Source organism: Apus apus, chromosome 3 (assembly GCF_020740795.1).
Source record: "Apus apus isolate bApuApu2 chromosome 3, bApuApu2.pri.cur, whole genome shotgun sequence".
NCBI classification, from domain to species: domain Eukaryota; kingdom Metazoa; phylum Chordata; class Aves; order Apodiformes; family Apodidae; genus Apus; species Apus apus.
In genome coordinates, this window is record NC_067284.1 from 90,984,080 (window position 1) to 91,007,469 (window position 23,390).

Here is a 23,390-nt window from a genome sequence, read left to right on the forward strand (position 1 = left end):
TATATATATATATAAAATTTTATATTTTTATTTTTCCTGTTATAGAACTTTGTCCAGGTAGGCAGACTGTTGTTGATTTTCCTGATTACCCTCCCTACAATCTGGTTTCTTTCACGGGAGAAAAAAAAGTTGACTAACAAATAGCATGCCCAAGTACCTGAATGTCTTATTTGATTTTATTTGTAAGTTGACTGTACATTTGAGGAAGTATTGTTTTTTATCTTGCAAATGGAGATTAAATGATTAAAATTTATTTCAAAATTTGAAGCGCTAGATTGAAATATTTGAGAGCTGTGGAGGTGAACTTCTTACAAGTACTAATTGCATCTGCTTTAAAACTATTTAGTATATTGTACATCAACATTAGTGAGAATCAAGGACTAGATATTAACTAATAACATCAACTCTTCTTTTTTGTTTCTTTCTCTTTTCTGGCTGTCCAGAGAAGTAGACCTCTACACAGGTTACACAACCAGAAACATCCTGTGCATGCCTATTGTAAGCCGAGGAAGTGTAATAGGAGTTGTGCAGATGGTGAACAAAATAAGTGGAAGTGCCTTCTCTAAAACCGATGAGAACAACTTTAAAATGTTTGCAGTCTTTTGTGCTTTAGCCTTACACTGTGCTAATGTAAGTTTTGTGTACAGTTTTGTAAAGTGTTGGTTAGAATGGGATGACTTAGACTGCTAGTTAAGGATGTTGATGTTCCATAATAAAGTGATTCATAAGTCTGTTTCGTTGAATTAATGAGGAAATAGGAATCATTGAATCCTTTGCAGAATTATTATATTTTAAGAGGATGATAGGGATTCATTTGATGCTTTCTGAAATAATTATACTCTGGATACCTCAGTTTTGTGTAGCTAAACTGAAAGAGCACGCTCCGAAATGTGAATGAGACCTGTCTGTCTTCTCTCTTCCATTAGAAAGTAGGTTTCTTGTTTATTTCTATAAATTTAGATCACATTTTGCAAATTTAACTGGGGGAGGGAGATGTTATGTATCCTCTCAATTCCATAAGCTTAATGGTAAAATATATCAATTTATATAAGTACAAAAATGCAATAAATATAGTAAAAATTCAATGCAGAAGAAATGTGTCATATTCATCGAAGGTAAGATATTGTCCTCTGCCAATTAAGCCTGGTGATTCACATCAAGCCATTGTACTAACATGCTGTTGGTGCACTGGGGCTGCAACAGCTGTTGGAACCTCTCAATATTTAACTGTACGTATTTTTCACAATTATCACATGGTAATGTAGGTATGATAAATATCTCATGTACTTTTTACTGTGTATAGGTACCATTTGTTTCTACTAATTAATAACTGAATTCATGCAGTGGTACAAAATATGGATTGTGTCCTGTTAGCATGTTATTTTTCTCTTACCATATTACAAGGGACTGAGCTCTGTAACTGATGAACTTTGATTCTTTTTCTTGGGAGAGCTCAAACTCAGTGAAAAATCAGCTGAGCCCTAGATGTTTACCTGTCAGAGTAGATGCAGAGTGATATGACAGGACGCTGTAGAAGTAGAATTACTGAATTTCATGTAATCTGTCACTTTTGTAATGTGTGATGTTGAGCAGCCAGAATCAGTAACGTTTTTGCAGATGTGTATTTTGAGAATTAGTGCTTAAATACAGGAAATAATTTATTTTTTTTCTATATTAAAATTTCACACTAATGAATGACTTCCCTTTTCCAGATGTACCACAGAATTCGCCATTCAGAGTGTATATACCGTGTAACGATGGAGAAGTTATCCTACCACAGTGTTTGTACAGCAGAAGAGTGGCAAAACCTCATGCACTGTACACTGCCTCCACATATTTATAAAGAAATTGAACTGTAAGTATTTTTCTCTTATAGTCATACTTGCATCTTGTATCAGTCAGCAAAAGAGATTTTTTTCCCCTAGATGTAGTCAAGAGTTTTGTAGGAAGCACTTTTATTCTTGAACTGTCCCAAATTCACAGGGGTTTATTTTTGGTTTTCTTATATTTAGTTACATGTGATGACCTGTGAACAGATTTTATCCATCAAAGATGTAAAATTATACCTCCTCGGAATGGTAACATTTTCCTCAGGCAAGGGTAGCTACAGCAGTTGCTTTAAGCATTAGTTTGTATCTAAGGATTTTAGAGATGAGCTTTGCTTTCTGATAGTTCCAAAACACCAAAAGCTCAGAGCCAGAGAGGAGGCTGAGCTGGAATATCAGTAAAGACCAAATGCATTATGTCATTCCCTTGTGTATATGTTTTAGAACAAAAGATTCAACTTCTTGTAGGGTTTTTTTCAGCTTTGTGTTTTTTTAGTTACGATTTTAGGGTTTGGAGCAGAAGGAGGTTGTGGCTTGGTTTGGTTGTTTGTGGGGGGGTTTTGTTTGGTTTGGTTTGTTTTTGTGTTTTTTTTTTTTTTGGGGGGGTGTGTGTGTGTTTTGTTTGTTTTGTGTGTGTTTTGTGCCTGTGTGTCTACAATTTTATTGAAGGAGGGGAAAATGGGTACAGATGTCTAACGTTCTGGAGGTAGTTCAGAGTTATGACTCTCAGGTGCCAGAGTTCAGAGTTGCAAACCACTCCTCTTAGGCTTTTTCTGAAATAATTCACTCACTCAGCTCTCAAGGGTCTGCTGTGTGCTGAACATGTACCTCTATGTTATCAGTCAGTCCCCACTCAATGCTAGCATTGGGACTCATTTTTTCATCACTGTTTCTGGCCCAGGACAAAAAATACTACTCTAGTGACCTGGCATCTAAAATCAAAGCTCTATAATACTGGGTCACAAAATCTAAGTTGTCTTTGTAAACATAATCTCCAGAGCTCACTCACTCTTACCAGACACGAAGCATTGTAGTTATAAGTGAGCAAGCATGCAAGCAAGTATATGCTTAATAGGGACTGCTTACAGTTAAAGTTCATTACATGCTGAACTGATTTGCTTGAAAGCCAAAGTATTAGCAGCTTGCAGGATTACACCCTGATAGAAGCTTATTCTTTGCAATACAATTTCTTGTGCTTTGTTAGATATTATATAACCCACCTCCTCAGCAAAAATTACTTCAACTTGCAAGGATGACAGGTTTCATTCAAATTGTATTAACATCCTTTGGTTTGAGCAATCTGAATAAATTTAACCATTTTTCAAGCAATTCAGCTATCTCCAGCTCTCTTGTACCTGCTGTGCTGTTCAGTGTTGAGTTGGGTTTCATGGCAAGTAAATACAAAACTTGCAGCACAGCACGTGCAGGGAAAGGGGTTAGTTAATAATCAAAGGACAAACAGATCTGCTGAGAGGGTCCCTAAAATTATGCCTAAATGTTGATAGTGGGAGAGGGAAGAAGTTCTCAGTTTATGAAACAAACAAACGAAAAAAAAGGGATATTAAATGGTTGATTTTTGATGTTGGGCTTAATTTCTATTAGCTGGTAAAAATGGATTTATTTTCCTTAGAGTGAGTCTCACAGAATTTGTGATATAAATTATTGAAAAAAGCCTGTAAATATATTATTTGAGACACCATCTTTGTAATTCCTGGGAGGAAAGTCTGGAATATTTTAGGAGTGTCTGGAAATCTGATACCATCTCTGTCAAACTAAGATTTTTCTTCTTGGTGATCTTAAGGGTCTTTTCCAACCTAAATGATTTTCTGAGGATAGTTCCTTTGACCTAAGTGGAAATACGTTCACTTACATTGCTGGAAAATACAGCCTGTAAAGTCAGTTTTCTCTCTGTTTTCAGAAAAAAAAGCTGAATGCATTATACATATACATTACCTAGTTGTTTTCACTTGCTTTTAGTAAGAATAAAAAGGTGCTCACTAAGGTCCTTACTAAGATGAAACTTTCTTTATAGATACCACTTTGATATCAGTCCCTACGAGGATGTCTGGCCTGCCATTTTTGTCTACATGGTTCACCAGTCCTGTGGGACAGCCTGGTATGAAGTACATTATTTATCGTTTTAATTCTGTATTTAATTTATGTGTGTATTTATTAGAAAATGTGGAGATCATTATTTTCTAATTCAAGGTCTTATTTTCTTTGGAATTTATTTACTATGTCTGGCTGTAAGAAGCAAGCTGGAATTCTTGCCCCAGCTTCTTGATTTTCAGTTAATAAAATCTGAGAACAGCCAGGTAAAAGAACCGATAACAGCATCCGAACAGTTGTCCTTCCACTGTACAGAACTATTGTTTGGTTGTGAGATGAGATGGCTTTTCATGCAGAAGATGGTGAAGATATTAAAGACACTCTTGCCAAAAAAGGAGAGAAGGTCCATGAATACTGATTTTTCAAATATATAGGTGCTAAAATGAATAAAGTATATGGTTACAATAATCCAAAGTTAGATTTTATCTTGTTATGTAAATGAATTATCAGCATCATTGTACATTAATTATGGAAGTGAATGATTTTCAAATGAAATGTTTCATTTATTGCCCCTTTTCTCCGTGTTCATTGTCGTTACTAAGATCAGTAGTCTCTTGGCTAAGTACATCCTGATCCTGAAAGAGAGGACCTGCTGCAAATTATGGTAAAAATCTTGATATGGGCAACTGAAAGGGGAAATATCTCCCTGCAAAAAGAGGCGACATTTGGAAAACATTTGCTGGTGTCTATGTCATCTTAGTAACTGGATGAATCTCCATGCCCTCAAAGCATACATTCAAACCTAATGGTCTTTCTCACATCTTTACAAGACTGCAAAGTGGGGGACTGTTCGAAATTCACTTTTCTTATGCTTGGTATAGTTAGCTTGTTTCCATTCCTGAATGAATGCCTGTGGATGCAGGATTTGGGTTTGAATTTCCAGTGTAATTCTGTTCTTTTTAGTTTCTGTCTCTCTGTCTCTTTCTTACAAGGTGTAACTTTGCCTGTAAAGCATTTATATCTACTAGACAGTTTTGAAATGAGTCTCAGCTTTCATATATAAAGTTAAAGAAACAAAAGTGATGAAAATATTTGAAAAGGAGACTTTTAGCTGGACTTGTGTTTAATTTCTGAAAGAATTAAACTTCTCAACCCTCTGCAACAAGTACAGCTATTTTAAGACTAAAATTATAGTTTTAAGATATTGAGGATTAAGTATGTATACATAGACCTATGTAATGTATAACTGTCCAGCTGAGGGAGGATTTTACAGGAAAACCTGTGATTCTCACTACATGTTCTCAGTGTATGCTCTTTGCTCTTACAAAGAAATAACATTTTACTGCTTTAATGAAGTATACAAAATACAGCAGTGGAGAAAGTAATAATATTCTATGCTGAGATATCATAGATAGTAATTTTCTCTTTGGCTACCACTATACTACCCCATAGTAACCAACAAATTGATATTGGATGTAGATGGAAGTGATTGTTGTGATAATCTGAATTAGAATGTACTATTTTAAAAAGTAGTTCTAAACAGTTATTCTAGAGCTGTCTGACTTAAGTCTCTAGAATTAAAAAAGAAGCACTCAAGTTTTTTTTAAAGACAATATGCCTCCTTTTTGACTAATTTCAGACTAAGACGAAGAGGAATAATGACCTTGCTCAGCACACAACCGTAGAAATAAGTTTTTTCTGTCCACCTGGCTCCATACAGTAGATGTCTTTGTATTTCTACATATATGTCAGCTTCATTTTCTCAGCCCACATATACTGCAAAACTAGAACCTTAATACTGCTTTGCTGAGATATCCAAGAAATTATCGAAACATGGAACTTAAAAAAAATCAAACCACAGTAAGAGGGGAAGAAAATGAGAATAAAGAGATACTGATCTGTTTAAGAGGGGAAAAGTCAGTGACTTGGGGACTCAGGCATCTTCAGTTCAGTTCTGGGCTCTAGTGTAATATTTCCTTTTCACCCCAGGTGGCTTGTATTCGATACTTCAGAAAATTTGACCTGTATCTGATTGGTAGCTTGACTTTTGTTCCAGAACTTTACAGATTAAACAAAGAGTGTTGTCAGGTATCCACACTCCTATGTCCTTGCCAAAACTTGAATGACTCTTGTGATCAATGAGTCATCCACAATGAGAGTCAATCCTAGCAAGAAGAGTAAATCAAAGAGCATCTTTTCTCCTCTGCTTTTATTTCTCCTCCCGTTTTTATTTCTTGTCTCTGATCAAATTAATTTCTTTCTAGCTTTGAACTTGAAAAGCTGTGCCGATTCACTATGTCTGTAAAGAAGAATTATCGCCGTGTGCCCTACCACAACTGGAAGCATGCAGTTACTGTTGCACACTGCATGTATGCCATACTTCAGAACAACCAGGGCCTTTTCACTGATCTCGAGGTAGGTGAGATCACTATTTCAGTTACTAGACCTCATCAGAGGTAAAAGCCACTGTAGAAGTACATTTTCTGTGCTAGAATTTTCCTGTCAGCTTGCTTAGAGTGTATATGAAAGTCCCTGCAGAGGAACTGAGTAGAAAGCTTGAAGGAGAATTATTTAGATTCCTAATCCTAGTGTTTTCTTCACATTTTTCAGGTCTACCCACTGATGAGGCAGTAGCAGATTTGCTTTAAGTCTATGTCCACATTTTGACATTCTACCTGGCCACTTAAAACCACAGTCTTTATGTAAATTATTTAACTAACTGTCAGATCTGTACTAAGGGGAGGGGAAAACCCTGGATCTTGAATCCTGTGAGATCTGGGAGATGCTGAATTGGAGGACAAGGGAAAAGGGTGTTGCAGACATGGTTAACAGATGTGGTTAAAGAAGAACAGAAAAGATGGAAGGAAAATTGTCCAAATGTGCTAATTCACTGATCAACTTATATTATACAACAGCTTTCCTTAGCATGTGTGTACCTATTTTAAAGATAAACGAATAGTGTTTAAAAAAATCAGGAAAAAAAAACCTTTTAATAGATCCCTAACTGGAAAAGGTAATATAACAAAATAGAAGGCTTAGAATCGCTAAATGTTCATATACACTATGAAGAGCTATGACTTGGGTTTTTTCCCTGAATTATGATAGGTGCAACTGGGAGTGCTGTTATTAATACTGCTTGAAACTTCTGACTGAAACCGTTTTCTGTTATACATAACTTTGCCAAATACTAGCCATTTGGGCTGTAATTTTCCAAGCTCTGTGACTTCCTCTAATTAATTTGTGGAAATTTCAGCCAAAATTATTTGGCTCTTTTAAAGAAACACACTAGGAGTAGTCAAGTTTCTATTCAGTGATCTTTCATTTGGTTTATTCTGCTGTAAAGCAAGGATTTGAACATTGAAAAAGTGACACTTGCCAGGCATGTGCTGGAAGTTGGCAAAGCTATGGAAGTTTGAAAAAATTGGTATTCCTTTAAACAAGAAAAATCTGTGGATTGCAGCCTCAGGAAATATTTAAATCTCTCTTACTAAGCAAGTAGTAAGCCCCATAAGTTTGAAGATGCAGAGTAAGAGAGACAGAGAGAGCAAAAGAGGCAGCTGTTAAGAGAGATGGAAACAGTCTTGTTCCCTGCCAAACTCCAGCCAGCCTTCACCTGTTTGAATGCCGTATCCTAGTCTATGTTCCTGCTCTTCCTAGCCATCTTCTTTCTGGAGATGTATCCAATTAGAATACAGGTAACTGCTGAAGGAAAGTTTGGGGACCTTGGATGAGCTGTCTGCAGGTGAGGGATGATGATACAAACCTTGGTAGTCTTAGAGATAGGAAGAGAAGGATGAAACACTGTAAAGGGGTCTCTGATCTAGAGACAGATAATTCCAGCAGTTGACTGTAGTCAAAAAGTTGGGATCCAAGCAGGAACAATGGGTACAAGGTCAAGAGCACTGGGATTAGGTATTGTATAATCCTGAAGCATTAAGAAAATAATGACTTTCTGGGACATGGAGACTGGGGCAAGCTAGACAGAGAACCATCTGGTACAGGGGACAGATTGGTGAAAATTATAAGACTGGAAAAGATACAGGTTGCAAAAGGTGCAAAAGGTGATTTAAACTTAAGAGGGAAGGACAGAAAAGCTTATGCCCACTAGTTCTGATGAGTATCACAAAGGATTCTGAAACTCATCTTTCTTTTGCTGTCAGAGATTGTTTTTCAAGTCTGTTGGTTACATGTCTTGCCCCTCCTGATAGCAGTGAAAAGGGGATACCAGCTTTCTACAGCTGCTACTGCATGACTTCAAGTAATATATGTGTATGTTATGTTCTGAAGGGTTCCACTTCTGCTGAGGATCTGTGCTGCTGCATCATTTGTTTTATTGTGTATTTTTTAAAAGTGCACTTCACAAGATGCAATATTAAAAATGCATCATTAAAAGAAAAGTGAAGGATTTAAAATAAAAGCAAACGTCTCAAAATCAGAAATACAGCTAGGGTTGCTACAGCCTTAATTCTGAACATTGTGTATTTGTGATAAAATCTTTAGTTATATCATTGTTTGTTATTTTTCCATAGAATCATGTGCCTCCATACTGCGTACAGGCTGGATGTTACTCACTGAGTAGATAGTTAATCAGTATTCTTTTTCTGCTTCATTTTATAGCCTTATTCTTCTTTACTGAATACACATTAGAACCAACTATAAGATAGAGCTTTTAAGTCTGTAATGACATTTTCATGATAGTCTATGCCGACAGTAACTTCTTCACAAACATTAATTAATGTGTTTTGAATTACTATTGGAATGAGAATTTTATATTCAGTCCATCCTTTCTTTAGTGGTTCTCAAAATTTTAAGGATGTTTCTCCATGTGCATTTTGAAGGCAGTGTAAGCATAGTGCAACTTTTACAGTATTTTGGGAGGAGAGTGACATCTAGGGGCAAGAAATACATTTTACTTTTCGTGTTTGTCTCAATATTTTGTGTAGCGAAAAGGTCTTCTAGTTGCATGCCTGTGTCATGACCTGGATCACAGAGGTTACAGCAACAGCTATCTTCAGAAATTTGATCACCCCTTAGCTGCTCTCTATTCCACGTCAACAATGGAACAGCACCACTTCTCGCAGACTGTGTCCATCCTGCAGGTAGGATTATTAAAACTGTATCTTCTGTGCAGTAGAGTCCAGTGGTGGATACATGAGTCACATCATTACCCATTAGATTTTCTGAAGCATGCTTAATTTAATTTCTGGATTGTAGTGCTCATTTAAAGAGCGGAAGATTTATTACAGCAACCTGGGTTCCACAGTTAGAAACCCAAGCATTCAATAATAGTGCAAAACATAGCTTTTGCAAAGTCTTGGTGGTATTAAAAATCTTGTGTATTTGAAGATCTTATGGTCTTCCTTTGGAGCTTCTGGGCTAATGAGGGTTTTTCCTAAGATCAAATGGAATAGGAACTTTGAAAATAAAACCAAAACAAAACATCTTCTCCCTTACTTAGATATTTCTAGCATAACGTGCTTTAACTAAGTCTTCAACCATCCTGAAATTCTGAATGAAAACTGAACTTCTGGCAAAAGTTTGCATGAGAAGCTTGAAAACCTGCTGTAATAAATACCACTAATGTTAAATGTGTGGCATGAAGGAGAAAATGTTAATTTTACACGCATGAAAAGTTTAAACTTGTTCCATTATGTTATCATGTGCTATATGGTTATTCAGCAATTTGAAATAAATAAGAAAAAAGGTAATATTCTATGAAAGACAGTTAATGTGAGTTAATATGTCTGTGTATTTAAAGAATAGAAAACTGAAAGCATGCAGAAGTGTTTTGGGAAATCCAGGTGTGCTACTGACACACAGATATTCTCTCCTCAATTAAATTTCTTTTTATGCTCAACTAGAAGAGCGAGAACTCTCGCTGATGAAATCACTGCCAGCCCATAACATACTTGTGCTCACTGATTTTAGTTTACCATGTACATGGCTCAATGCACAGCCTTACAATGCTACTGTGCCACTAATTTGTTGTTAACTTTTCTTTCTTTCTGGTCTTTCAGGGGGAAGATATTTATTTTCTTAAAAACCTAATCACCTTTTTAGGAAAATACTTATTCTGTATTGTATTCAGAATCACATCTTGTGATTATGATTTTAGGTATTACATACATTTCATCAGAGAATTGAAGCTTTATCTCTGAATGCTCCTCTATGTAGGAGGGTGTAATTGAATCCTTCATGGCGGTATGGCATTAGATTTTTAGTGTTCATTCTTTATGTGAGTTTGTGCACAGTGAGCAAGTTCCTCAGTCATTAACATTTCTCTGTTCCTTTATGACTACGTGGAGCAGACTTCAGTCATTCATCAAAAACCATTTTTCATTTTTTCTGCAGAAATGTTGTAAGCTGTGAAAGTCCTATTTGCCAAGAAGGCAGAGAACCGTTTTGCTTCCCTGCTACCTCTTAGCCTTGGCTCTTAGTGTGAGTGAAGAAAGGGAGATAGGTGATCAGGGCAGTAGCGTGAATTCAGACACTGGCTACTCAAGTGCCCATGGGTGGTGATGACCCAACCTACCAAACCCTCTAGGGTTTATCTCAGTGAATTTTAATTTTATGTACTTTTCACTGTTGGAAAGCTTATAGCTGCTTTGTTCATACACCTTCACTTCTAGTGTATGCCATACTTATGAATACAGAGGAGTCCATTCACTAGCTTTAGCTCAGCAGTGAAAGAATAAAATCTTAGGAGCTGTATTTTTAATGTACTACTCAAAAGGCAAAGTGACATGCTCAGAAATGGCAACTTCTGTCAGTATGTATCAGAATCAGTTCTTTTCTAGTAGTGTGAGCAGAAACTGTCACAGTGGTCTTTCTGATATTGCAGATTTGCAGGTTCCAAACCCAAAATAATAGAATCTAGAGTAATTAAAAAAATAGGACAAATAGCTTGTTCTCATGGAGTAGGCAGCAAGGTTGGGAAGGAAAGTGTCTCCCCAAAATCCTAAATCATGACAACTACCAGTAATAATTTCCTGCTGCCAGAGTGTTGATGATGGGTTAAAATGTTCTGATTTTTTTTTTTTTTTAATCATGTTATATGACTTAGGAGTCTGTGAAAGTAGCATTGAGACACAGATGGATTGTATTTTCTATTCATTATTCACATTAAATCTACTTGTCCAACTAAAAATGTTGGAAAATTATGTTTGCGTTCCGGATGGTGAGAGAAACCAGGCTTGTTTGTACCACAGAGGATTTATTTTGAACAAATTATGTAAATGCTTGACAAAAGTCAGGGAAACTTTTTATGACCATCAGTCCAAATGCCAATTAGATGTCAAAATACATCTGCATTTGGTATATTTTAATAATATTTTCTATTTGAGAATGTGCACACCTTGACACGGCTGGCTTATTCTTTCTTATATTTGTCTGTTTCCTCTCAACAGTAGAAAGAATTTTGACAAGTTGTTTTCCAAATCTTAGAGACAGGATAGTGTTGACTTTCAAAATGTGATACAGCTTCATGAGCGATCACAGTGCATGGGTATTGTCAGTTTAATGTGCAATAATACATAGTGGAAATTGAAAAAGGATGACAGTGGCATGTTGCCAGAGCCTCCATCGTGGAAACTATCATCTTTAGTTTACAAGTCAGTCAACTCATGGTTGAATAAAGGAGCTTTCCCCCCTAAATGTTCATATGCATTAAAATCCTGTAATCAACTTTATTTCTATAGAGAAAATTGTATCAGGAAATGCAACATTTTCAGGCATATTTCATTTGGAGCACTATAAAAACCAAATTATTTTAGTACTTCAACTTGGATATTTCCTCATAAATAATATGTGTTTATGCAGTATCAAAATTGTATTTCAGAGTGAATCAAACACTCAGTTTACCCACTTGATGGTGCAGTACTCTGCATCAGGATTGAATCATAAGTTCGCAAGTTAATACTGTCTAGATGTGCTGTTGTCTGTAGTGCTTATAAATCAAAGAAAATGCTAGGATTTTTCTGTATTAATACCCTTAGGCTTCAGAAATAGTCCCAAAAACAAATCAGGGGCTTAGTCATAGGTTTTATGACAGAATTTAAAAAGGAAGGATAAAAATGGGAATTTCAGGCTGTTAGCATTTGAATTTGCAACAAAAATTATCATTTGGCTGTAAAACCATTGTAACCTGTCTGGTGAAGTAAAAGACTGAAGTAATCTCAGAATTAGAGCTTGTGCTTTTTATTTTTTTTTTACTTTTTCATAGCTGGAAGGGCACAATGTCTTCTCCAATCTGAGCTCCAGTGAATATGAGCAAGTACTGGAGATCATCCGGAAAGCCATCATCGCTACAGACCTTGCCCTGTATTTTGGAAACAGAAAACAGCTTGAAGAGCTGCATCAGACAGGAGCATTAAACCTTAAGAACCAAGCACACAGGTAAAGAAGCAAACCAGTATTAGTTCACTATGGCATTAGTCCTAGAAGAAAAACCTTATTTTTGGAAAAAAATAAAATAAAAAATCTGTGTACACAGTAATTTTCTTACACATGACTAGCTGTGTGTAAAATTCCAAGTATGTAAGAGTAATTTCCATTGTTTTGTACTTGCATGTCACTGCCTTCAGATGTCATCTGCACAGTTCAGTGACAGATCATCTGCATAAGAAAGTTAGTGCACAGACAGTTAGGTAGTGGGGAAACAGGTAAAGGTATAGTGCAATAATTAGTTTTGCTTTTATGTCAATATTTTCATTATTTTGTCAATATGTCTGTTGTTTTGGGTTTTTTTTTAAGAATTCTTGTCAGATCTCAACCTTTGGGAATTAAGAGAGCTTTAAGTTTAAAAAATATGTAAGTGCATATATTCGTACATACATTCCTGTCTTTGTCCACGCAAGCAAAACACAGTGCACCCTAGATGAGGGATGTGTCTGATAATAGACTTCATGCAGCCCTTCAGAGCTTCTTTGATGTAAAGTGAATCCTGCCATTAATCTAATGCAGGGAAAAATTAGAGAGGTGATATGGGAAAACATTGAATCATGATTCTGATTTCTTTTCAAAAGTAACTTTGGTACATGAGTCTTTGTTCTAAGGAGTTTTACAGGTTTTTTTCCAGTAGTTTTGAATAAGCTATTACAAGACTGTGGGAAGCACAGTTCCTAAAAGCGTATTTCACAGTATGGAAATTAAGCTTAAAAGACTTGGATAAACCTCGATATCTTAAAAAGTTAAAGATATAGTAGCTCCTGATAATCTCAGAATGAAAATTATCAGAAATCTTGAATTTATAGTTTATAAGATTTAAACAGGATCTCAACTATTTAGTGTGTGATTACATCTTCTACTATGGTGATATGTTTTTTAATTTTACCTGCACTCAGAGCATTTTCAGTTGCAAAGCCATGTGCCTGAAGACAGGCTATCAGTTTATAATGTGGCTAAAGAATCCAGAACTTCTAGTTGGTATCTGGAGATGGAATGGAATACTAAATTTTGCCTTTGTGTGGCTGATGAATCATCTGTCTTAACTCAGGGAAATTGCACTTCGCCATTTTTCTATTGATTATATTGTGTATTTGTGTATTTTCCCTGTTATATTTGTCTGTCAGAACAGTTTTATTGACTGCCATCGAAACAGAATGCTTGTGTGCTTTTTTCATGGAATAGCCATTATTAAAAGAGAAACAAGTGTCATTAAGTCTCATGTTCAGTTCTCCACTGGGTGAAAAACATTAATTCATTAGTTAGATTTCCAGTTTTCTTTATAAATCTTGGATTCATAAACCATAGGTTTGTGTAGTAGATGAGCACTAGAAAGCTGTTTAAATAACATTTTTTTTTGTGTATAACTTATTCTAATAATTATCAAAATCCTATTGAGGTTGTTCTGTTATTCTGTGAACAGTTTTGTCAGTGTATAGGACAGAGTTGCATCTAGAATTCTTCTGTCAGGGTTAGATTTCATGTCAACAAAGCCATGACAGAGTACTTTTTGCTAGTCTCAGAACTAGTTTTTCCTTCTTTTGGAGCATGTTCCTCTGTTTAAAGAACAGAAAGAAATGCAGCAACAGGATATGCCGTCTTTCTTTTTATAGACTTGTACTGTATTTTTGGAAAATTAAGGAGGGGCATAAGTGTGTTTTAACAGTCAGGCATTCTTGTGTGTTTTTCTGTAAATGAGATTGTGAAGGGGATGGTCTATGAACTCAGGTTACAAACAGTGCAGGCAGTGCTACAGGGAGTATAATAAGCAATTTGTGTGATGCCTAATCATTGCATCGTAAACAAGTGAGGAAGAAACAACCAAGGTAGGAGAAATTTTGTAGTATGTATACTTTACTACTTGTTGTACTGGGGAAGGACAAATAACATTTGTGCAGTGTGCTCATTAATTCTTTACCAAACTAACAATTTCATGGAATTTTATTTTAGAGATAGAGTGATTGGTCTGATGATGACAGCTTGTGATTTGTGTTCTGTAACGAAATTGTGGCCAGTTACCAGACTGACGGCCAATGATATATATGCGGAGTTCTGGGCTGAGGTATGTGTGCTTCTTTTGTTGACTCTCTCTTCTTTATAAATGGAAGTACTACGAAGAAAAAAACCAACCAAAAGTATTTTTCAATGGATATCTTTATGTGCTCATTTCAAAGAGTGTTCAGAGCTGCATGTGCTTGTGTTTTTGTTGTTTAACTCTGAATCTCTTTATAGAGCTAAGTTAGCTTCTTAATTTTCAGGTAGCGTTTTTTTTAATCTGTTAAAGATTAATTTAAAAGCATATCATAACATAAAGTGACCGAGAAACAAAACACAGAAGAATATCTATAGGTTTTTTGAGTCATTAACTGTAGTTTTGTGAAGGATCTATTTGTATTCTAGAAATCCAGAACTGGAAACCAGTTTTCTAGGTAGGTCAGCTGCCTTGAAACACTTACAAAGCTGTTGTATGAGACCAGGAAATGTTAATGTAAATATGAAAAACCTTAACATTGTTCTATTTGACAATTTGAATCTTCTTTGTGAGCCAGCTCAACAACTGGATCTGAGAGAGATATGATTTTTTAATATACTGAAAGTTAATCCACAGATAAGATGTACTGATAATTGAAACAAGGCATTAAGCTGTGCTAATGTAATCATGTTCATAAATAAAGACGGAATCTCATGTGTCTTACACTGAGGGGTAAATATTCTAATAGTTTAATTTGTAAAGCAAAAGTGACTACTTTAGGACTAAAGAATAAATTCTGAGGGTGTTGTGTAGAGTGGAATTGTGTGGTCTTAGAAGATACACTGTATCTTCAGAACTACTATTACACCTGTATTGTAAAGTGTTCCTCTTTTCTGTTATGTGCCCTGTGGAAGTCAGGAGAATTCAGTGGGCTCATTTATGTTTTACACAGATGTAAAATGGGAATCAGGCCCTCAGAGTTGATGTAGCATGCATTATGATGTACTGGAGGTTGTTGTCCTGCCTGGTGCATGTTCATTATGAAATACGAGGTGTGCATGGCTTGTGGGTGATTTTTGTAATTCACGTGTTCTCCTTCTTATTAATTATTAACAAGTCAGACTACAATAAAATATTTGAAAAATGCAAACTATATTATGCTCAAAGGCCTAGTTCGTTCAATACTTACTTTCTAAAATGTCAGCACTGGAAAGTGAGTGTTCTTATGAGTGATATAATGGTGGTATGATGTTGATGTGCCTCATTGATTACATATTCAACTTTTTGCTTACAAGTAAAAAGACTTTCTAATGCAAATTTTGTGAACTCAATGGGGAAGGAAGGATCAAACTGATTTTCCTACTCAAAAACAGTAAAGTGGAACTGTGGACAAAATTGAGAGTGCCCAATAAGCTTGTTTTGTAATCAAAGTATGATTTAATAAAGAAGGATCTTGTTATATTGCTACTTCATGGAGCATCTGTAAATTAGAAGCTAATAAGAGAAATTCAAATAGGTAGTTGGTGTTTTACCAAATCCTCTTTTAAGAAGAGGTTAATTGATACACAGCAGAAGTTGAATATGTTGTGATCTAGACAGGATGGCTGACAAACCTAGCCACAGGTCTAAATACTTCTGGAAACTGGAAATCTAAATCAATAGGAAGTTTAGATTGTGTTTCACTACAGAAATTTTTACTTAACTGAGGAAAAATATACTTTTTAGAAAAGTATATTCTGTTAGATTGAATGGTTATATTACAGTTCTAAAAGTAGGGTAGAATGTTACTTCTAATTACTATTTGTGTTCATAATCTTAATATGTTGAATTATTTCATCAGAGCATTTTTATGATTTTTCATCTTTGTGTAATCATTAACTAAAAAAAATAACTCCAGAATCATTGAATGAAGCCCAGTATAGCTGCTGTTTACAGCTAAGGATCTACCTTGATATCACTCAGCATGAAGCTTTCCCACAGTGCTAAAATTCAAGCAAAATAATGTTTGCTGATCCATTATATAGGATTACAAGCTGTGATTTTTTTTAATTTTTTTTTTTTTTTTTTGGGGGGGGAATAGATATGAGACACCAGGCAGTTGTTAAACCCTTGCTGCAGTATATTTTAAGAGACTCAATTAATTTATTATAGCTGTACTGCAAGTATGATACAAACTTATTTGGCAAAAATTTCAACTTTAACTTTGATTGTGGTCATAACTATGAGGATAAAAGCAGTATTTTCTGCAACAGTGTATCATGTATGTATTTGCACATACTGAACACAAGAAAGCTCTTGTCTTTCTAGTGCACAAGTTCCATCTAAACTAGTACTTTTTTATTGTGGGGGTGGTTGCCCAGAGAGGTTGTGGTGTCTCTGTCATTGGAGATATTTAAAACCTGACTGGACACAGTCTTGGATCACCTGCTCTAGTTGATCCTGCTGGGGATGGTGTGGGATGGTTTGGATGATCCCGAGGGGTCCTTTCCAACCCAAACCATTCTGTGATACCTTTTTCTTTCAAGGTGAAACGTTGAACAAAAATCTGAGCTTTGTTCAGCTTTAGCATAACCAGTCAGAGGCTGTCAAAGCTCTGACTTCAGATGTTTCTGAAGCACTCCATATTATGTTAAATCAAAGAGCTTAAAATCACATGATGCTAAGTGGTTTAGTGTTGACTTTCTTCTCATTGAGACTATGGTGGCTGCAGACAGTCCTGGGTCAATCTGTCATGTTACTTCAAGTCAATGGAAAAAACAAACGAACAAAAAACCCACCAAAATTTGCCTACGCTTCCTAAATAATAATCCATTGAATTTCTGTGCTTGAAATTGTTACAGGCATTTTTTCTTATAAGCGGAGGAAGAAGGCCTTTGTTTTGTTTCTTCCAACAGTAAAATGTCTAACAGAGATTAGATTTGATGATTCTAGCCTCTCTAACGACTTGGTGAGAGAAATATGTGATACGAGAGAATAAGGCAGACACTAATTAAAGAATAGCTTCCTGATTACAACTCTTGTTGGTTACTTGAGCAGGATGATAGTTACTAGGTGATGTTGAGGACAAATATGCAAGAAGGAATTGACTTCCAGAAGGCCCCATCTTTTCTACTCTCAAGGAGTTGCAAGGTAGTAAAACAGAAAGATATTCTGATTAGACCAGATTCAATTTATGATACTACAAATTTCTCTTTAAGTCAAGGTGCCGAAATCCCTTGAAACGACACATTAGCATTTAAAACACAGCTTGATCAAACCTTATGAGAAAGATGTAATTGTCTTCCGGAGATGCCTTCACTAACTGTAGCAGAAACATAAAACACAGATACAGGGGACATCCTAAGCTTTGAGATAGCTAAACCTCTGTAAGCTGAATCTCACATTAAAGAACACGTATAAGCAAATATTGTGTGAGCAGTTATCCTGCATAAATGTTCTCATTAACTAAGGTGCATAGGATCTGGCTGGGATGGAGGTAACTTTCCCCATAGCAGCCCTCATAGTGCTGGCAGTGGCTCTATCGGACATGGGGGAACCTTCTGGCATCTTCTCAGAGAATTCATCCCTGTAGCCCCTTTGTACCAAAAGATCAGCACACAAACCCAGTAGGGCTTTAAAAAGGTAATGTTTTGAAGTATGAGACTAACTATGAACAGAAGATAAATTTAACTGATTTATTTGGTTTTATTCTTCCAGTTATTTTTTTTTTATTATGGAGACACCCTTCAAAACAGGGAAAATGTGTGAACATTGACTCAAAATCTTCCAGGATCTGCTCTTTACTGTATCTTTTAGGTGAATGTATAAAATGAGCCCCTCTTCAGGCAGTTATCCATGATTGCCCTAGGCTGATACCACACATTCTTTTAAATTCTGAATTTTTTAGATTGACATGTAATAGAAGATGGAAATTATTAGAGTCTCAGTAGTCTGGATTTTTGTTTTCCTCATCTCACTCTCTCTCTACTTATCTCCAGGGTGATGAAATGAAGAAAACGGGTATTCAACCTATTCCTATGATGGACAGAGACAAAAAAGATGAAGTCCCTCAGGGTCAGGTATGAACTCTCTGTGAGAGGACACATTTTATACTGTTAATAAAACACATGTTAATAAAACATGTATGGAGAAAACATTCTATATGTGATTGAATATATAATTTGACATTATGGTATGAGGGTTGCTGAATTCCATGTTCTGCATGCAAAAATGATTATTTTTTTTAACTGCAATGGAAATCTTATCTTCAAAGACATGACTCAAATGACAACGTGCTCTTTGCTGTTTTCACCTGTTCTATTCTTTGTACTTGTAACTCTAGCTAGAGCCACAATCACCTACAGTTTTGAGAAGTGTCAATAACACTTTTTCAACTTAGTAAGTTGTTGCTTCAGCCCTTAGCTAAAAGATTTCACTGCTTTCTCCTGAATATGAAATGAATGTCTTCACCTGTTTCTGGCTAAATTATCCAGGTTCAGATTTTTAGATTTTTGTAGTTTTAAACCAATAGTTCTTAATTAGCTTTTTTAAATAACAATAAACACTGTTTTTTGACATTCCTATTAAAAAAAAGATTGTGATAAGTTTCTTGAAGATAAGCAATAAAGGGTTTATTTCTGAGAGTCTCAGTTGTCTGTTGGGTACTGATGTTTCTGTGCAAAAATATGCAGAAATGACTGCTTTTTTATGCTTTAACTGTCACTAATTAGCACTTGCAAAGCATTCAATCAACTCTGAAATGAACAACAATATTTAAAATATTTATTTTAAAATCACAAATCAGAAATCAGAAACCACAAAATATCACAGAATTGCTGTACATTAATTACTTGGTAAGCCAGGCTATGGAAAAGTTTCTATTCTGACATTTTACTCTATATGGTCTATCATATTTTAGCATAAAAACTAGTACCCGTATTATAGTGAGGAATTAGCTGTTAATTTACTAATTGTGTGTGTTTAAGCCTAAAACAAGAGGAAACATTTTTCTGCATTTGGTTTCTTTTTCCACACACTATATTAATTATGTTGGAACATGTTGAAAAGTACACAGTACTATAGTATGTAGTCATCTTGGCATTTGTGAAACCACAGATGTAAGAAATAAGCTGTTTTTTTTTTCTTTAAATCTAATCTCTGAAAAAGCCTTCTTCTGCCTGAAGTACTCATCTTTGATGAAGAGTAGCTTGTATGTAGCTCTTTCTTTCACTTGGGTGGCTGGATCAGTTGGTCTTACTGTGCTTTACACACTTTGTAGCACAATTCACATAAGGTCTCTGGGTTTAATGTCTTCCTCCTGTGGAGCCTGCACTGCAGATTTATTCCTGACTCGGCAAGGATCCTACCACCTTCTTTTCTGCTTCTCCTTTTGGAACCTGTGAAGAAAATAGAAACGCCAAAATTATGCTGTGACCCAAAAGCGCTTTTGATAAGTCAAGCCAACCTGATAATGAAAGGAGAAACAAGTGCTTCAGTTGTTCAAAAGCTTATCCCAGAAATACAGTTTTCAGGTTGAGAATAAAAGGTTCATCACCATTATCATAATTAAAGATACAGCTTTTAAAGCTAGCAGTATGCTTAGGCGGCACAATTTGAAGAGACAGGAACATTTTATTCCAGAAAACAAAGATATTCTCTGGTTCCTCTTTCTTATGCATCTTAGAATATAGGTACACTGCCTTTCCTGAAGTGATTTCAATAGATTGCTCATGTGAGTGAACTCTTGGCTTTCTGTCTAACCACAGCAACATAAAAGTCAGTCTGGAATAATTTATTCAGATAATCTAAATCTTTTACAAAAGGAATTTTTTTGAGTTTACTCTGGTCAGAAACGGAAACTTTTGCAAAGGAATGTTTTTGCTTAACTTGGATTTATTCAAAAGTTAAATCCATTGAGCCTTTTAGGGTTTTTCTTGATTGATGTGCATTTTAACTTAAAAGCTTTCAGGCACTTAAAGGACATATTTTAAATACTGGAGTTCCAAAGAGGAGGTTGTGCAGAATATATGGCAGGTGAACTTAGTTTGGTTGAAATGTTTTATGCTTTGCAATGGCAACGCACTACTCAGCGAGCCAGAAAGTCCACACTGTAGCTGTACCTAAGGTACCATTTACATTTTTGATAGCTATGGAGTACTCCACCATTTTCCAGTGAAACAAAATACTCCCTCTTAAAAACAAACAAACAAGGAAGAAAAGCACAAGAAAAAACACATAGGCAGAAAACAATGCACTATGTAGAAGAAAAAACTTTTTTGTGGTTGAGCAGACATCACAGCTGTGTGCAGCCTCACCTTCTCACCAGCTGCAACTTCTATCAGTCACATAATGATTACTTCAGCTCAAACTGTTGGGTTCTCAGGTCAGAAAATGTATCTTTTTTAATTTAAAGTATGAGATGTGCTCGGTTACATAGCAGTATGGGAGGAATTTCTGTATTTATGGAGGTGAGGACAAGAGTTGCTCTTCAATTTCTGAATAAGGGCCAATGTACAGATTGTTAAAAAAAGACTTATTATCAAATGCTTCAGTCACAGTACAATACATGGTATTTCACTAAAAGGCATTTAAAAACTCTGCCCAAAGAAAGGGATCATAGTGCACTACTGTAACTATCGTGAGAGTTTGGGATAAATGAGTGATGTTATAATGGATCTGACTTTTAATCTGTAATTCCTGCTAATATTTAAGTAACATTTTCTAAAAAATTTCCTCATGTCATGACAATTCAGCTGTCACATGGTAGCTGTCACAGGCTCCTAAGGCTGTATGAGTCAAATCTCAAAAAAAAAGCTACTAATGCAATGGTCACTATTATAGATTTGTATGATAGTGGTGAAAGTGCATCACTGAACCACATACAGGAAAAGAAATTGCAAAGCCCCTCGCATCTCAATTAGATTGAGCTATGAAATACATCCACTGGAGGACATCAAGCAATCCAGAACCATTGTTTTGGCAATGCTGCCTAACTTCATGTAAAAAAACCCACAAAAACCCCCCGACAATTTCTTTGCAAGAATGTTTGTGGATACAGCTCTGCCATCTGCACCTAATTCCCACCACTCCTAACACTAAAAAAACAAACAGATCCTAAGCAAATCAGTTGAATAATGAAAGGTCCTGGAGAAAATCTTATCTGAAGCAGCCATATTCGTCATAAAAGAGTGACATGGAAGCAACTTGTAAGTGCCAGAGACTTCACTGTTAGTGTTTCATTTTAAAGTATTTGGAGGAGTATTAAAGAGGAGATGCAGAAGTAAGAAGTACTAACTTGAGTCAACAGTTTTGAGATACTTGGCTGTTCACTTTCAGTGTTGTAGTTTGGCAACATTTAACAATTTTTTTCATTGTTGTTTTTTGTAGATTGGGTTCTACAATGCTGTAGCCATCCCATGTTACACCACACTTGCACAGATCTTTCCTCCAACTGGGCCACTACTTCGAGCGTGCAGGTGAGTAAATACGCAAGTTTTTGCGTAGCATGTAGCTTGGTTAAAGAAAACCCAAATGTGCTTTGCAATTTTTTAGGAAATACAGACTTTTAATTTTAGTCTTTGCATGCAGATACGCTGGGATATGTATCTTCCATTAATCTATGCAGCAATCCAGTAACTACCAGCTGGGACTGTCCTATGCAGATCTACTGAGACAACTGATTAAAATGTGTTTGATGCCAAAAGCATTTAGAGTGAAACAGGTTCAGTGCTTCTGTATCCCTGTCTAGGCTGGTTCAGTGCGATTTCCCTCTGTCCTTTTTACTTCTAAAATGGTTGTCACAACTAAGGAAAAAAAAAAAAAAAAAGGATCCCCAGAATATTCAGTAAGTGGGAGCATAAGGTTAGTGCCACTGAGATGCGGGAGAGGCAAATGTAACTTTGTACTATCAATCAGCTGGGATGTGAATTGGGACCCCCGGCAGAAGGGTTAAGGGTCTTTAATCAATTTGCTGCTGCTTCTACCCTGAAAGGGTGGAGGATCTCTTTGTTGGTAGTTCTGTTCCAAAAATATATCCTGGACCTTAGCAATCTTTCCTGACAAAACTGTTGAAACCGGTATGCTTCATGAAAATGTTCCAGTTTCACATTAATCGATATTCTCTACGGATGAACAGTTGGTTCATAAAATGCCAGTAATCTTTAGTCACAGCCAGGGAAAAGAGGCCTGTATTTCTTTTTATGTTTTTTAACCACCTCTCTCATAATATTTCTATTTTTTCCTCTTTTGATCCTTAAATTCCAGCTTGTATTGAACTTTTTCTTGGACCTGTATGGCAGAATTATCTACTCTGTCACTTTCCTGATCTTGTGGGCTAAATGATCTGTGTGAAGTAGCAGAAGGGTGCCCAGTGTGTACAAAACACTGTGAAATTTAATATAGTGGTTAGCAAAATAATTTCATTCACAGCCAAACACTATTTCATATCGGTATGAGAAAAATACATAGGTCTGTACCAGTGGGAAGGAGGACTATCCTACAAAAAAAAACCAACAGTGAGTATCTAGGGGCCATCATTAATAGTCAGCTGCCTCTAAGGTCCTGCTGCTGGGCATCGCTGTGCAACCCTTAGATGGATTTGGAGGAGTATTAAGAAGGATTAGAGACTATACATTTGTAGTTATTACATTAATGGGTCTGCAGCTGGAATCCTGTTGTGCTTTACAAAGAGCAGATAAAGACACTAGCAAATAAGAGAAGGTTATGAAAGAGCTTAAAGAATGTTTTGAGGTAGTGAAAAACAAAAAAAATCGGACATAGTGTATTTAATTTGGCCAAGAGAATGACTTTATCAAAACCTGTAACTGTCTCCATAGTATGCTTTCTGATTAGACAAAGCTCATAAATTTAGCAGTTAAAGACTACTTGGAAGGCCCAAGGTTCAACCAAGTAATTTGGTGAATGTCTTTTTTAGCATTTGGAATAATGTCAGTGGAACATTAAGTCTAGGTATACTCTTTAAAACAGAGAGATAAAAGGGATACAGGTCAGAGGCACAGTTACTGTGACACAATTGCCAAGGCCTGTCTTTTTGATGCAGTCAGGCTAGGTGAGCCTTATAGTGGCATCTTTTGTCCTTAGAACCTATAAAAGTAACAGTGACT

The 23,390-nt window shown here is 35.9% G+C and overlaps 1 protein-coding gene across 2 annotated transcripts in view; it reads left to right on the forward strand.

The window, feature by feature from the left end:
- Positions 1-23,390, forward strand: part of PDE10A (phosphodiesterase 10A) — a 361,168-nt gene that overhangs the window by 329,838 nt on the left and 7,940 nt on the right. For both annotated transcript variants that reach the window (XM_051614749.1, XM_051614748.1), the window contains exons 13-21: positions 444-630; positions 1,713-1,855; positions 3,859-3,942; positions 6,140-6,290; positions 8,819-8,974; positions 12,097-12,269; positions 14,268-14,379; positions 18,267-18,347; positions 21,655-21,743. In XM_051614749.1, coding sequence (XP_051470709.1) covers positions 444-630; positions 1,713-1,855; positions 3,859-3,942; positions 6,140-6,290; positions 8,819-8,974; positions 12,097-12,269; positions 14,268-14,379; positions 18,267-18,347; positions 21,655-21,743 — 1,176 coding nt within the window. The remainder of the gene's footprint in view (positions 1-443; positions 631-1,712; positions 1,856-3,858; positions 3,943-6,139; positions 6,291-8,818; positions 8,975-12,096; positions 12,270-14,267; positions 14,380-18,266; positions 18,348-21,654; positions 21,744-23,390) is intronic.